The sequence below is a fragment of the Gadus morhua genome, chromosome 8 (genome assembly GCF_902167405.1).
Source record: "Gadus morhua chromosome 8, gadMor3.0, whole genome shotgun sequence".
Lineage (NCBI taxonomy): Eukaryota > Metazoa > Chordata > Actinopteri > Gadiformes > Gadidae > Gadus > Gadus morhua.
In genome coordinates this window covers 9,605,157-9,621,656 of record NC_044055.1, presented here as the reverse complement: position 1 = coordinate 9,621,656, position 16,500 = coordinate 9,605,157, and the positions used below count along the sequence as shown (strand labels likewise).

General features: G+C 51.5%; 1 protein-coding gene across 1 annotated transcript in view; it reads left to right on the top strand.

Annotated features, from left to right (window-relative positions):
• Positions 1–1,240: 1,240 nt before the first annotated feature.
• The window catches only part of skila (SKI-like proto-oncogene a), a 34,104-nt gene continuing 18,844 nt past the window's right edge, over positions 1,241–16,500 (top strand). The window contains exons 1-2 of the mRNA XM_030363622.1: positions 1,241–1,507; positions 3,482–4,745. Of these exons, the coding sequence (XP_030219482.1) occupies positions 3,636–4,745 (1,110 nt within the window). The 5' untranslated portion in view covers positions 1,241–1,507; positions 3,482–3,635. The remainder of the gene's footprint in view (positions 1,508–3,481; positions 4,746–16,500) is intronic.

Here is a 16,500-nt window from a genome sequence, read left to right as displayed (position 1 = left end):
CCGTCCACTACAGGCTACAGCGCCATATAGTCGGTCACACTGCAGCTCTGCGTTTCCTCCTTAACGAACAATCAACGCTGGCCATGTTATTGCACGTATGAGATTAATTTACTCCCCGCAGTACGCCGAGTGATGTTATTACAGAGAAATCGATGTCCCTCTTGTTGTTCTCTTGAGCCGAACACAGTGTGCGCGCATCTGCTCTCATAATACAACTGCTGACCTTGCTGTCAGAGAGAGAGAGAGAGAGAGAGAGAGAGAGAGAGAGAGAGAGAGAGAGAGAGAGAGAGAGAGAGAGAGAGAGAGAGAGAGAGAGAGAGAGGTTGTGTGTGTGTGTGTGTGTGTGTGTGTGTGTGTGTGTGTGTGTGTGTGTGTTTGTGTGTGTGTGTGTGTGTGTGTGTGTGTGGGGGGGGGGGGGGGGGTGGGGGTGTGTGTGTGTGTGTGTGTGTGTGTGTGTGTGTGTGTGTGTGTGTGTGTGTGTGTGTGTGTGTGTGTGTGTGTGTGTGTGTTTGCGCGTCGTGTCGTGTCGTGTGGTGTGGGGGAGAGCGAGGGGGTTGGGGGGGAAGTGTTGAAAAGGCTTGACTGTGTTGTTTATCAAAGCTTTATCGGAGCCCCTTTGCTCTCGCGGACCTGTGACATCACGTTCGGGTCATCACAGCCAGGCCAGGTTGTGCTCGATGAAAAAAACAACAGAGCCCCGTTCGATTAAAAACGAAGCGCATGTCTTCACTTCACTTCAACATCTAAAATGAGGTGGATTTTCAATGAAGAGAAAATTGTCCAAGGTATCCACACCTATCAATAAAACCTACTTCCATCATCACTGGAGTATAGAATAGCCACACTGACCTCTTGACCTTCTCCAGACAGCCCATAAAGAAGTGTGGGGGAAGGTAGCATTGTGAAATGACCACCACAAACAGCCTTTTGCCCAAATGTGTTTATTTTTTGTGTCGCATAGCACCGTAACCTACATATAAGCCTACTCTTTTATACACCTGACATTACATCCATTTTGTTTAAATGTGTCTAAAACTAAGGCCGATTATTTTTATACATAAACACAGACATAAAAAAATCATGATTTGTTCAGTGGTATTCTTTTTTCAAAATCTGAGAAAAACTGTTTTCAAATGTTTTTCCCGCATAGACAATTGTCATCCTCAGAAAGGTAGTCTTAATACTACAACGGCAACATTCGTGTCAGAAGAAATGTCCACTCATCTCACCAAACGCAAAGAAAAGAACGAAAAACATGCACGCCGAACACCTTTCGATTCTTCCTCACTCCGCGCGGTTGAAAACAAACCCCAGACTGCCAGTCTGCCAGACAGACAGACAGACACCCCCGCATAGTTTCCGTCGGTCGGGTGACGTACCCTGTGAGCTCGTGCAGTGACGTTGCCTGGCTGTAGTGGTGCTTCTAGCTGCATCTTGTTGACACAGGTCGACCAGCCCCTCAGTACGGAGAAGACTCGGACGAGTGTGGACGGGAGACCGCGTTCAGGCAAGTGTTTTAAACGAGAACCGTGTCAGGTTTTTAATGGATGATGTTGCCGTGGGCTATCGGATATGTGTTACACCGATTGAGGGATGATTATCGGCGTTTTGCCGCAGCGAACGGGAGCACACAGTGGAGCGAGTAAGCCCCAGTTTATCGGTTAAGCCGCTACGCTTTGGTGGTGGGGGTAGTTGTTAGCCGAGCTAGCTAGCCGCTAGCCTCTACTACGGGATATTCCGCGATACCCCCTTCCCCCGAAAATATAGATTTCTCTATAAATATCTGCGATGCTAAACGCTAAATACAACCAGTCGGTTTTACCTTCTACTGAATATTTATGTGTGTACGAGGCGTCAGAATTCATAAATATATTACAAAATAATTAAAATTATTTAATTGTAATTCCAACCAACTGGTTGGAATTGCCGCTCGCGCTGTATGTGGTTTAACGTGGATTTAACACCCCCGGTACATTCACAAACGCCGACCACACGTATACGTGCCATTGTAAACAACGAGACCGTATAGCAGCGTTGTGTTTGTGTGTAACGTCGTCTCGACCGAGGTGCCTTCCCGGGGCAGACTGTAGACAGCGAATGTCATTATCAGCGCTGTCTGCATACCGCTGCCGTCGTGGCGAGGAGCCACAGGAGGCGAAGTAGTCTGCAGACGCAAGGCGGGGAACGGAGGGAGGTGGGGGAGCTTGTAGTGGAGGCAGGCTGTCCGCGGTGTCCTTGCAGCCCGTTTCGAAGGAGAAGCTCTTTTTAGAATATAAACGATTGGTGACAGATTATATGAGTTGTTTTTTGACGGCCGGTTGTTTCAAGACACAAACCCACTGCGTTGAAATTGTGAGATTGGGTCGTTGGGGGTTTAGAAACATTGGAATCCCGAAAGGTGAAGCCCACTTTGCACACAGCAACGCCGACAATGGCGAAATTACGGCTTTTTCTTTGGCTATTTGCTTTGTGTTTGATTGTGTTTATAGGTACATTTGTGATGCTGTTTAGTTATAACGATGTAATACAATTGCGTGCTGAATGTTTGATTGAAATTCAGGCAGCGCTGTCGCTTGGAAACCAAATCTATTGAAATCCTTTTAAAAATAGATTTCCACAAACACAGTAACCCGTACCATCCGTCTGTCTGGCTTGTATTCAGAAATCTGATCATTTTATTGTAGGCCAATAATAATATTTAAAGGTAGATGTGGCTTCCTCTGAACACGTCTCGCTAATAAGCATCCAATCTACTCTCTTGGTGCCGTACTGCAGTAGCAGCCATTATCAGCTAGATGTGTTACATTTGGAGTTATAATGTATTAATCAGTTATTATTGTAGAGGCGGTAAAGCTGAAATATATCTTGTGGTACTGAAACACAACGGTCGTGTATTGACTGATTATGCTGATCACGTCGGTCATGAATGAGAACAGTTACCGTTTTATCAATTGTTCTTGGCGCAGTTGATGGGGTCAGCGTGTGGTAAGCAACCTGGGGGTAACACAATGGTCGGGAAGGGCACTTTCAAATGCAAAGTAATAATGTTCCAAACCGCTTGTGTCAGAATAGTAGCAAGTAGCGTGCGATGGAATGGAACAGAGAGTGGGTGGCTAGGAGCATTTAGCTGTGGTCTACTACAGTATTGCTTGTTAAAACTCGCACTTTGTGTTGGAAATGCTGTTTCACCACCCCTGGTAAAAACCAGGATGCGAATTCCCCCCAGGGTTCAATTGCAACTGCTGAAAACCTACTGTTTGTGTCAATATGGTAATTGCCATTTGGCTTGCAAACACTTATTCGTCGCTCCAACCCCAAACTAACGGAAGAGGCAATAAAACAGTTTTGCGCCGTTCGGATATAACACGGTCCATGACTTTTTTTTTTTAAATCAACATTCCAATGTGTTAATTATACAGTGTTCTCTTGTTTCCATTACAATTATATGTTTCTAACAATTTAATTTGTTTTTCCTTTCCAGGAAGCAGAGTAAATACACCGAATCGTTGGATCGTCATGTATGTGTCTGAATACCAGGAGATTTGTATAATTTAAAAAAAGATCAGGAGAGAACTCAAAAGGGATTACGAGAACCGGGCTAACTCGAAAGAAAGAACAATAAACCCAACATAGACATGGCCAGTACCCAAACCAGTTTGAAAACCCCTTTCAAAGACTTGACCTCCTTTAAGGGCAACATGAAACGTCTGTACCGGGAGCGTCTGGAAGACGCGCCCATCAAGAAGCGGGTAATTGCGGAGATCAACCTCAAGCGCCGGAGCTTGGAGGCCCTTCCCAGGACCCCTAAGGTGAAGCGTGAGCAGCCAGAGGACTTGGAAATTGACGCAGAGGGTCGGGGCGAGCTGCACTGCTCCGGCTCAGCCAAAGCTCTGGATCTGAGCCCGGGGCTCAAGCACACACTGGCCCAGTTCACCCTCAGCAGCCAGAGCTCCCTTGGGGGCCCGGCCGCCTTCTCGGCCCGCACCGGTCCAGAGCCCTCCCCCAACGGCATGCCCCCGCTGCCGTCCCCTCCCGTGCTAGGAGGGGGCCCTCTGCTGGTTCCCTGCGACAGCTCCACGGAGCTCACCCACTCCCTGCTGGAGGGAGAGTCCATCTCCTGCTTTGCCGTGGGCGGGGAGAAGCGGCTGTGTCTGCCCCAGGTGCTCAACTCGGTGCTGCGCGACTTCTCGCTGCAGCAGATCAACGCCGTGTGCGACGAGCTGTACGTCTACTGTTCCCGCTGCGACGGAGAGCAGCTGCACATCCTCAAGGTGCTGGGCATCCTGCCCTTCAACGCGCCGTCCTGCGGCCTCATCACCCTGACGGACGCGCAGCGGCTGTGCAACGCCCTGCTCCGCCCGGGCGCCGCCCTCCCCAACGACCCCGCCGCCAAGCTGCCGGCGCCGGGCCTACTGGCGGAGAGCGAGGCCAGCTTCCAGGTGGAGCACCAGTGCCTGGGGAAGTGCCAGGGCCTGTTTGTGCCCCAGTTCTACACACAGCCAGAGGCGCCGTGCGTCCAGTGCGTGGAGTGCCAGTTGCTCTTTTCGCCGCAGAAGTTCGTCATGCACTCCCACAAGTCCCCCGACAAGAGGACCTGCCACTGGGGCTTTGACTCGGCCAAGTGGCCCTGCTACCTGCAGCTGGCCCGGAAGTACGAGGGCACGCCGGAGGAGACGCGGCTGAAGGAGCTGCTGGACGAGGTCAAGGAGAAGTTCCACTACCAGCTGAAGAGGTCGCTAGACAAAGTGAGTGACCCACTGTTTTATTTTCTCTCTCTCTCTCTCTCTCTCTCTCTCTCTCTCTCTCTCTCTCTCTCTCTCTCTCTTTTCCCCCTTCTTTTTCCTGTGACACCACTGTGTGCTGTTGTGTTTTGTCCTCTCGGTGCGACCCTGTTTTGACTCGCGGGTGCGTCTTTGTCATTCATGCCCATTGTCATTCGTCACAGCAAGGGCCCTCCTTTCGAGGTGATACCAGTTGTTTTTCTAGCTGTGTCTCCGCTGTGGCCCCATGCAACATCGCTTTGTCATTCATCATTAACATCAACATCATCATTATCATCATCATCATCCTCGCTGCGGTGTGTTGTCTGGCAGGCTGAGCTAAGCTGCCCACCGTAATGGGAAGTATTCCATGCCGGCCCCTTGATGTTCTGTGTGGTAGTGGATCGAATCGGGTCGGTGTTCAACCCTGCAGCTGCAAAATGAAGTGTGTGTGTGTGTGTGTGTGTGTGTGTGTGTGTGTGTGTGTGTGTGTGTGTGTGTGTGTGTGTGTGTGTGTGTGTGTGTGTGTGTGTGTGTGTGTGTGTGTGTGTGTGTGTGTGTGTGTGTGTGAGAGACGCCTAGACCAGGTGGTGACATATGTCTCGTCTGCTCCGGCCAAGTCTTATAGGGTTAGGTCAGCTGCCGCGGCTTAAGGGGGAAGTGCATCATTTGTCACTGTGGATCACCTAGAGGTCACCCCATAATGTCATTGAACAAAAGGCCATTAGAACAGCTGGGACCTCCTTCATTCCACTGTGGTTAATCTATTTTGACCATGTCCCATTAGTGACTTTTAAATAGCTCCCCATATGAGCATATTCAAAAACGATTTTTGTTTATACGATTGAGTTTGGACGTGCGTAGTCTCAGAGACGCACTGAGTTCATGTAGAGGGAGAGCAGTAGACGACCTCTTACATGGATAGGAACATTTCTTGACATATTGGCCCCAGCTGGGAGCCACTGGGCTAGACCCAGCAATTGAAGCAATTTGGATTATGACCCACTTGATCTGCAAGCCCAATAAGCAATGGTTTTTATTATTTCCTTTCCAGCGGCCAGCTATATCTTTTAAAAGCTATCACCTAGGTGGGATCAGAAACAATCTTTATTTCTTTGTTATGTTTGCTTAAGGATGTTTTTATGAGGGGAAACGTGTCCATGTGTATCTCAAAGCCACGCAAAGATTAGTGTCCTACTGAAAAGCTCTGGATGGTTTCCCTGCCCTTGACTGGGCTGCTGTCTCATGACCTCCCCCTGACCACAGCTCCCTGGCTTGGTCAAATCGGTGGCCATTTTATTTCTCTTTATTTCATATGCCCCACAGCGACTTTGGTTATCACCAGCCCATTTAAATCTATTTAAAAAAACAATTAAAAGCCTTAACATCCGTGGCAGAAATAAAACCCCAATTACTTCCGGGTGATTTAAGTGTGTGCCATCTTGAACAGAACAACTGAAGGGAAGGCTTTTATGGCTTGCCATGTAGAAGGCACTCAGGCTCGGCGGTGTGTATTAATAGAGGCTTGCAGGTGTGCTAGGGAGCGTACGTGCACCAGCTCTGTTGGCCGTCACTGACATTCTGAGAGACTCACTCCCTCTCCCTCCTCCTCCTCCTCCTCCTCCTCCTCCCTCTCCCTTGCCTCCCTCCCCCTCCCCCCCAGTGTGTTTAACTTGGTGTGAGTGTGCCGGAAATACCGTCTGCTGTCTCGTCTAGCGCCGAGACCGCATTCCTGCCTTCCCCTCCCCGCCTCTCCCCATCCTCCTCCTATTTTGGCTGAAGGTCTACTTGTCTTAGACGGATCTGAACACACTCACTCCTATGCACACACGCACACATCCACACAAAGGAGTCCATGGTCAGGTCCCGGCTCCTACACACAGGCATTGCTTAAACCGGTCAGGATTATTTATGTGGCCCTTTCATCACAATTACAGGCTGGACGTGCTTCACAGGCCCGCATTCACAGGGCCGCTACAATGAGCACGCGCGGGTGGGCACCCAGGGGGGGCGGATGACTCCGCCGTCGCCCCGTTTCGGTCTGTGTACGTGTGCGCGGCGAGCGCTGCCTCCTCGGTGGGAACGCGGCGCGGCCCAGACTCACTGGAGGCTCAGATGACGCATGCTTGTCTATCTCCGTCTGACACATCCGCCGCTTCTTTCTCAACAGCCTCTCAGGTGTTCATTCAGTCTGGAGAGTGTGTATGTGTGTGTGTGGGGGGGGGGGGGGGAGAGAGGATGGGTGTTTCATTGTAAGTGTTGCTCGTTTCATCACACGTGAAACGGCTGTAGGGCAGAGGTGAATCCGTCGGTACTCGCCGGGGAACACGTTGGTCTTTTCAATTTCCCGTGTTCTTGGAATTGACTCCCCCCCCCCCCCCCCTACAAAATAAGAGGAAGCTGGTCACTCTTCACACCACTACTCCCGTTCATCGGGCGGAAGAATGACAGTTGGTGACAAAGGTCGTTAGCCAGACAACGAGGTTACCCCCCCCCACACTCCCTATCTCCCCTCCCAGGCCTGGCTAACAGGCATTACCAGTGGGGAGCTAGAGACCCACCTCCACCCCCCCCCCTACTCAGCCCCCTTCCTGAACATCCTCCAGACTCCCAGTGTCCAGTCACAGCTGCAGTACAGTGAGTCACCCTTTCCACATCCTCGCTGAGTGTCAGAGAAAGGCCAGCCCGGGCAGACCCACCTCGAAAAGGAAGGTGTGTGTGTGTGTGTGTGTGTGTGTGTGTGTGTGTGTGTGTGTGTGTGTGTGTGTGTGTGTGTGTGTGTGTGTGTGTGTGTGTGTGTGTGTGTGTGTGTGTGTGTGTGTGTGTGTGTCGGTTTAACCGCCGACTTGAGACCCTCTTTGCTGACCGTACCCAGACACTTGCGAGCCCACTCTTTTCTATTAAAACAAGTCGTGATACCCTCACTGCCACAGAGGACTCTTTGGGCAGGTCGAAGGTCGAAGTGTTAAGAGTGTTGAGGAAAAATGAAATAATAAAAATCCCTTCCGGGTGTTCCATATCAACTCTATTCCTCGAGCGATGGGCACTTCCTGTTTTGGAGAGTCTGGTCGGTCCCCAAAGTCCCCCCCCCCCACACACCCCATCAATAATATTCTGGTCAACCCCCCTATACACACACTCTGTCCGTCTCCTTCTTTCTCACTTACTCTTGGTGTCTCTCGCTCTCCCTCTCTCTCTCTTTTTCTCCCCCATGTCTCTGTCTCTGGCAGCCCCTATAAAAGGCTCTTTGTGCCCCCAGGCGCTGCTGCCTAGCCGCCCTCCATTCCCTGCAGTCTAAACAGAGCGTGTTAGACATAGGACACCGTCAGGGCCCACATGGCCATGCCTCCCATCTTCCAGCGCTCATAACCCTTACCCCGAGAAGAACCTGCCACACACACACACACACACACACACACACACACACACACACACACACACACACACACACACACACACACACACACACACACACACACACACACACACACACCACACACACACACACACACACACACACAGAGATACACGAACAGAAACACACAAAAAAAATAACGGAATTAGTTTATAAGTGTTTTGGGCGTGAACTGGCTGGTGCCTTGTCTTTCTCTCTGTCGACACGATCTCTTCCTCTTTTATTTTATAACCGATGACGGGAATTGAACAAGCTTCATCAACATTGACGAATACTTGTCTGGCTGGGGGGGCGTTCATCTGGTGTTATTCAGTTTTTTAAAGAACGTGGTGTAACGTTTATGTGGTCTTTCATCAGCCATGACGCAGACGCGTCATTTTACAACCGGCCGCCAAAGTAGCAGTTGATTATTATCTGACTACAGCTGTGATTACAGCTGTGCGATCCAACTGTACCCCCAGGTGTTGCTGGGTCGAACAGAAACCCGCTTGGCTCGACAACACAACGGCCTCCTCCTTGCATAAACAAGTCGTGCCCAATGCACACGCACAATTAATGACCGGGAGTGCAACGGCAGTTCATCCTATAATTAATAATGAAAAAAACAACTTGAATCTCGATCTGCAGAACAATTGTTAATTTCAAGTAAGTCTACTACCACGATACTCGTGAATGTTGCGCGTCTCTTGCAAACTCCAGCTGCCTAAGGCGGTCCTGGCGCCGCCGCTGTTGTGTAGCGAGTTTGTTGTTGCCCTGCCTGTTGTGTTGTCCGAAACAGGCCTTCCTGTTGTCTGGCTCCGGCGGCCGGGCCAGAGTGGTGGCTGTGGTGCAGACAGCAGACAGCTGCCGCACGCTGGCTTCCTCTATCCACTATTTGGAAAGCAGTGACTTCATCGCCACCACAGACCCGCCACAGCTGCACTGTCTGGCTGGCTGGCTGGCAGACATGCTGACAGGCTGACTGACTGACTGACTGACTCTGCTTTCTTGTCTGGCTGGCTGTGGTTCACTCATTCTCGTTCTGTTTCAATCTGGTCTCCTGATCTGCCTTTCACCCACCCCTCTACCCTCTACCCCCGCTTCTTCTCGGTCTCTCCCTTATTCCGTGTCCCTGATGCATTGTGGCTCTTGAGTAAAGTCTCGTATTATGTTTTAACTGTCCCTCGTTACCCATCATCCCTTTGAACCGTCTGCCACTGGCAGCTCAGACCAATCCCCCGCTGCTCCCTCATGTGCGTCTTTAAATGGTCAGTCCACCCCCCCCCCCCCCAGGCCTCCTCCATGCCTCTCCCAGGGGAGTCCCCAATTAGTGGACAGTAACAAAATAAGCAGTCGAATTTGTCGATAAGTCGATGGTTACATAAGCAGGAGCCAGCCCGGCAGGGCGTGTACGTGCACAACTCTGTTGTCTGTGTCTCTGTCTGTGTGTGTGTGTGTGCCGATGTGTATCTCTGTGTGCGTGAGTTTGCGACGGGTGGCGAGACGAAAGGAATGCAATCGACGATCGATTGAGTCTCCCAGCCTTGATGGATTTGGCTTGTCTGTCGTTTGAGATCGGCGCTGGACCAGAGGGAGGGAGGGAGGGAGGGAGAGAGAGAGAGAGAGAGAGAGAGAGAGAGAGAGAGAGAGAGAGAGGAGAGAGAGGAGAGAGGAGAGAAGAGAGACGAGAGAGAGAGAGAGAGAGAGAGAGACGAGAGAGAGAGAGAGAGAGAGACGAGAGACGAGAGGAGAGAGAGAGAGAGAGAGAGAGAGGAAATTGCACAACCTAGGGGGCCTCTCCACCGTTACGCAAGATGGGTCTCTCAGACATGTGCACCAGTCTCCCAAGTTAACCCCACCTCGCCCTCCCCCACTGTCGCCTGCCTTCCCCTGGCTCAGGTCCCTCCAGCCGAGGCCACAGACGAAACATAGTGCAAGGCGGGCGCAGAACACGCCCCCTCCCTCCCTCCCTCCCTCCCTCCCTCAGTCCTCAGAGATGTCCCATTGGCTTGATGGGGAGGGCTCATGGGGAGAAGTTCAGGTGAGGACAGTGAACTCCTGCAGTTGTCCCACTCCCTCAGTCGGCACCCATTTCTTTCTCTTTCCATTTGACTCTTATCTCATTTGGGTGTTATTCCACCTCGTCGTGCGGAGATTGTCTCCACCCCCCTCCCCCCCCCCACCGACCTTTTCTTCTCCTGAGTAATAAGAAAATGTAAATGGTTTGAACCTTGGTACGACCATGACGAGCCGTCAACATGGTAGTCTGCCACCGCGCTCCAGCTCATCCAATCACACGCCACCTGCTGTGCGGTTCGCCTCAGACGGCTCGCCCGGCTCCGTCTCTCGGCCCGACCCACCCCCTTTTTCAATCATGGCATTTCAGCCACGTATGGGTTGGCATTTATTTCTCTCCTCTCCTTTTCGTGGAAACCGAAAACGACAGCAGTGCCTGGATCACGGGAGCCCCCTCCTCTCCCCCCCCCACCCCCCCCCTTTTACTTCATCATTTCCTGAACACACGCGCATGTAGCCGGGCCTGCCGCGGGGGCCAGCTCGGCCCCTCCATTGCACAAAGGCGGTGCCTTGTCCCTCACTGCACCGCCTGTTGTACGGGGCTACATGGGCCCCCTGCTAGTGGGCGGGGCTTAGCATGGGCCTCTCTGGTATGTGTCCGTGAGGTCAGCTCCAGTATCAGCAGTAGCACCGACAAAGCGATGGTTGGGTTATGCATTTGGGGAGCTGGCCCTGTGTGATTCCAAAAGCCAACGTCGCTTTCCAAATGACAGTGGTTGAGGACAGTGTTAACCAGCTAGATGATGATTGAATGGACTTGTATAACCAGTAATCAGTATTTACTAGCGATAATAAGGAATGAGCTTCCCACTGGCGAGGTCGTTCTGCTTACCACATTACACAAGGTTATTGCAGAGACTAACAGGTGTCCGCTCAACAGCTGTTTTAGAACATTAGGAACATTATTTGGTTGAAGCCTCATTCACTGGCCCCGAAGGCTGATTGCCACAAACCGACGTCTCACTCCAAGAAACTTGTCTTACAAGTATTTGTCAGGGCAGCCAACACAACAGTAAGGATAACCCACAAACGGGTTCGGCTCCAAATATTTTGTCATAGCTATCAGGCATGTTCTTCCGCAATAATTTCCTTGTACATAAAGTCCTGAACGTGCTTAATCGCAAGTGCCACACGACAAATAACGTTTGCAAATCAACTGGTGTGAGCAGAACCATGTCGTGACTTAGTGGACCCGGGATCGTCCGACGCTGCTGTCTTTGACCGGGCTCACAGTTTTTTTTCCAAGCTGGCAGGCCAAGGCGAGATAGTATTCTGCAGAGGGGACTGACGTGCTTGCTGTAGCGAAGGCGGTGGCAGCCACGGCAGCAGCAGCAGCAGCAGCAAGATAGGGCCTGCCCAGATACAGCACCGGAGCCTCTGCCACGTCTGCCAGCAGACACGTAGACTAAACAAAGCTGGCCCTGCCACTCTTCTTACCCCCAGCCCCTACTCCTCCTCCCCTCCTCTCGACTCTACCTCGCCAAACCGGCCTGAGCCACCCTCCTTTAACCAGCCTCTGGGGGCAGTTTTACAGAACGCAGCCACAGTCATAGCCTTGTTTGCTTGTCTGACGCTCCCTGGCCACCTCTCCGGACCCAAGGCTGCGGTCCAGTTTGTCGCGGCAGAGGGGAAACTAGACTGAGACGGACTGGATGATGGCAGAGAGAAACAGGGCCGGCTTTGAACGGGAAATAAAAATGAGATTATGATTGGGGCTTTTTACTGTGTACCGTGACAGACCATAATAATAATGGTCTGTGCTTTTAATTTATTGACCTGCCGATAAGATTGAGAGTTGAATGGCCAGTCTCCAAGGGTTGAGCTTTTTATGTAGGGGGGACCGAGAAGCAGATATAAAGTCTTCAGAGACTGCCACTGCTCTTTCTCCATCTTGATAGAGAGACCCAGATGGAAGGATTGAAATGTATTTTTGTCTGTGTCTGTGTGTATTCCTTTGGGCTTCTGTGCATGCGAGCAGGGGGGGAATGCATTTTGCATTTGAAAGTCTCCCCCATGGTGCACGCCCGATGGGAGCGGTGATTAATGGAGATATAAATGGAGAGATCCAGCAACAACAGAGTTTTCCATAGACTACACACACGCACACTAGCAGACAACACACACACAAGCGTGCACACACCACACACTGGCGCACACTCGCTCTCCTTATAGTCTCCCATGGTCCCCAGTCCTCCTAGACAGGCAGATAAACACAGAATATCAAAGGCGTGTCCCACGTCCCAGCGGGCCATCCACGAGGCATTAAGCTCAGCCACCGCACTGATCTATTATGAATGATGCAAACACAGGCAGAGAAAGTGGCTGGGCCACACAAGTCAAGGAAGGCAATCCCAATTCCTCCACTTTGCACGCCCTAATTTATCCACGTGTCCCCGTAATGGCTTTGTCAATTTCCCATACGACGGCCACGCTGTCGGGGCCGTGTGATCAAGCGGTCGTTGCGGCTCCGCTTCTTCCTCGCTCTACGTCTTTCTCTCGTTCTAATCGTTTGCGGCTAATGACGCGGAACCGGGGAGGATGGGGGTTTCTTTAACCTCGGGGCCGAGTTTTTGACCGGATGAAAGCGGCCCCCGCCACAGACACGCTGTGGCGGGAATGGCGAGCCAAGGACGGGCGGGCTTGTTACCTGCGCCGCTAGCCGTGCACGCCACAGCGGCTCACCTTTTTTGTTGCATTATCATCAAACGCCGGTCGAACTGATGCCCGGCCCCGCCGCGCTAGTTCAAACACTGTTCATCGCCGCCCGGCAGAAGCTACGCAGCAGCAGGGGAAGACAGACCACAGTAATGACGCCAGAAATCCAGTGACAATCCCCCCCCCCCCCCCCTGCGTTGCATGTTGATCTGTGTTTATCCATCCCTATTCCCAACCTAGGCTACCAGCAAATCACTTCCTCGCCGGGCCTTTCATATAAAACAGACGCTGGCATTCAAAGGAAGCCTCCCTGGCGAGCAGCGGCTGTAATAACAATGGTTCCCAAATACCTCAACGTCGCAAACAAACAAGGAGTGAGACATACAAGGCAAGTTTTAATTGGTCGGGGAGACCGTTCCAGTAACGAAGTACAGAGGAGGAGGAGGAGGAGGAGCAGGCTGGTGGGAGGGAGGGAGGGGAGGTGAGGGAGGGGAGAGGCCGGGGCATCGGTGGTGTGGGCGACGGTTTGCCTGGCGATTAGTTCCAGGAGGAACAAAAGACGGCCAGCTCCCATGAATCCATGGACTGTGACACCAGGAGGATTTCACGGTCCACCGTGAAAAGGAGACGAGGGGAGAATGAAAGCCAAGCGAGAATAAAGCGGATGTTACATGGCCATGTTTAGAACGTTCTCCCCAGGGGTCCTTGGCAGCCCTGTTCCCAATAGCCTTGGCACCTCCGGCCCCGGGCTCCTCTGGTAAGGCCCCGGGGCCCCTCTGGTGAGGCCCCCGTTCTGTGGAAGTCCAGCTGTCCTGTGTAGACCACAGAGTGTTTTCAGCCCTGTGGGATGGAATAAACCCTGATACAAGTTTTTCCCCCAAAATTGTGTTGTCGACACAAGGTTTCTCCTTGTCGACAACCCAATTTGCCGACAATTTTTTCTCAAAAGTTTGATTTTGATTTTTGACTGTAGCACCTTAGGGCCTTATGGCGGTCAACATCAGGAACATTTGTCCAGTGTAGCAGTGTGGTGGGTTAGAATGGGGTATTGTACATAAACATGATGGTACACTCCTAGAGCATTCCCCTCTCTTGGGTTAAGTCTGTTAACTCCCGTTCTCATTGCCTCTAATACCTTAGTAGTAACGCTTCAGGTAATTGACTTCCAGTCCGAACACATTACTTGCAGCAAGTTCTGTATATTACCTAATGTTTTTAGTTTTGTTAGCTTATAAGTCTCATGCAAGTGTCTGTTGCATCGACTATGTTGACATTTAATACCGTTTGGTTACATTTTAAATGTTGCAATTTAGTTACTTTCTTGTTGTTTCTAACCAATTCCAGTCATACTTCTGCTGCTGTTTACAAATCCGGTTTTCATTGTCAATAAGAAGTTTTGCTGCAATTATATAGTGAGGTGCTGGACATGAAGTCCAGATGGATTTTCTTTGACGCTAGTAAAAGATCCCTGCTGCGTCGAAGCAGACCTCGATTTATCTGTTCCGGGGGCCATTAGGGAGCAGCCGTCATCGTGTGTTTTTCAAAAAGCATTGTGTCTAGTAAACCGCCCACTGGGCCTGTTAAATTTGCTGGGAGCCAGTCAGGGGAAACAGCAACATTTCCTGTGATCTCATCTGAACCTACGTGTTTCTCACTAATAGCCCCAAGGTGCCAGACCTATGACATGCCCTGTCTCGAGCATTACGCGAAAGACCACAGGATCACATCCGACCGAAAGAGGAAACATACAGAATCACAGACACACACACACCACCACACACACACACACACACACACACACACACACACACACACACACACACACACACACACACACACACACACACACTACCTTCAGGAATTACAGCATGTCCTGTAGGTTAGACATGATGACACACACACACAGACACACTCTCTACTAGTGCTAGGTCCCAGTTCTTTCTGCCCCCCCCCCCCGCCCTCCAGCATCTTTTGATCTGCTGATGTGAATCACTGCGACTGCATCAATGCTCTGGTCTGCTCTTCCCTCATTATCTTGGTCTTCATCATCCTTCTCTGTCGCCAGGGAGTCGGGGGGGGGGGGGGGGGGGGGAGTGGGGGGGGAGAGAGAGAAGAGAGAGAGAGAGAGAGAGGAGAGAGAGAGAGAGAGAGAGAGAGAGAGAGAGAGAGAGAGAGAGATAGAGAGAGAGAGAGAGAGAGAGAGACGAGAGAAGAGAGAGAGAGAGAGAGAGAGAGAGAGAGAGAGAGAGGATATTTCAGTGTCCCACTCTGGTCGGACACACACACACACACTATGATCTTTGTCCAGGTGTGTACACTTGGAGCTCAGATAGTTATACATTTGACCCCCCCCCCTCGACCAACCAATGGACCATGGTGGGCTCTCGCCAGGAAGTGGGGGAGTGGTGTTGGGGAATCCTATCGCCAGTGCTGTTTGAACAGCAGGACGGTCCCAGTCGGACCAGGCCGTATCCTGTCAATACGACCACCGGGGTGGGGAACTGAATAGCGGCTGCAATTCAGCCGCTGATGGCTTCCTCAACGTTCTTCCCCTCCTGTGACAAATAAATCAAAAAGATGCAGTTGCCTAGACTGCGTTTGATACAGCGTACAATGTAGCCAGGGCTGTAAATAGATTACCACTAGATTCCTCCTATCCATTACCAGAAGATAAGTGGTTAAATAGGCGCTGCAATTTATTTTCTATCGCTCTGAAATCTGAGCGAGTAAAACAGAGCTGGTCCTTCTGATTCACATGGAGAATGTTGGGTGCACGTCTTGTTTCCATGAGACGCTTAACATGGACATACACCCACCATTGTCAATATGAATGAGAAGGACCAACTCTGTTATTCGCTCTAGTTCCCCCCCCCCCCCACAAACACACACACTCACTCGGTCCAACTCCCTGAGTAGCGAGGCCAAGCAGACTCCGCCAGTAGCGGTTTCTGACAGGGTCTGGCATCCAATATGGATGAGACCGCAGCTCCCCGCAGTGCTGCCGAAGGACCCGTGTGTGTGCGTGCCGTGCGTGCACACTGCATCCAAGGTAGACTTGCTCTCTTGCTCTCTCTCTCTCTCTCTGAGTGTGTGTGAGTCAGTCTGTGTCTCTCTCACTCTGGCGTGTGCTTAACCCCTGGTTGTAATGGTGTGCTCCACACTCGTCCCTCTGTATGCACTGTACCTGAATCTCTCTCTCTCTCTCTCTCTCTCTCTCTCGCTCTCGCTCTCGCTCGCTCTCTCGCTCTCTCTTCTCCCCCCCCCCCCCCCCCCCCCCCCCCCCCCCCCCCCCCCCCCCCCCCCCCCCCCCCAGCCTCATTGCCGACAGTGGTGAGTGACCAATCATTGTCTTCTTCCTTCCACTTCTTGCCGCAGTGTTCCACAGCAGAGGAGAGGAAGGGAGAAGTAAACAAACAGCCGGTCGATATACAATCACATGCGGGAGCCAATAGGCTTATACGGAGGGAAGCCCTCCCTCCTACAGCTTAACCCCAATATCTAAAATTCAATTTCACAGGCGTGTGTGCTTAAAGGATACACAGCTATTATATTATAATGATAAAACACAAACATTGGGTCGCCGGTGCCACCGTTGGCAACCATTGGGCAGCCTTT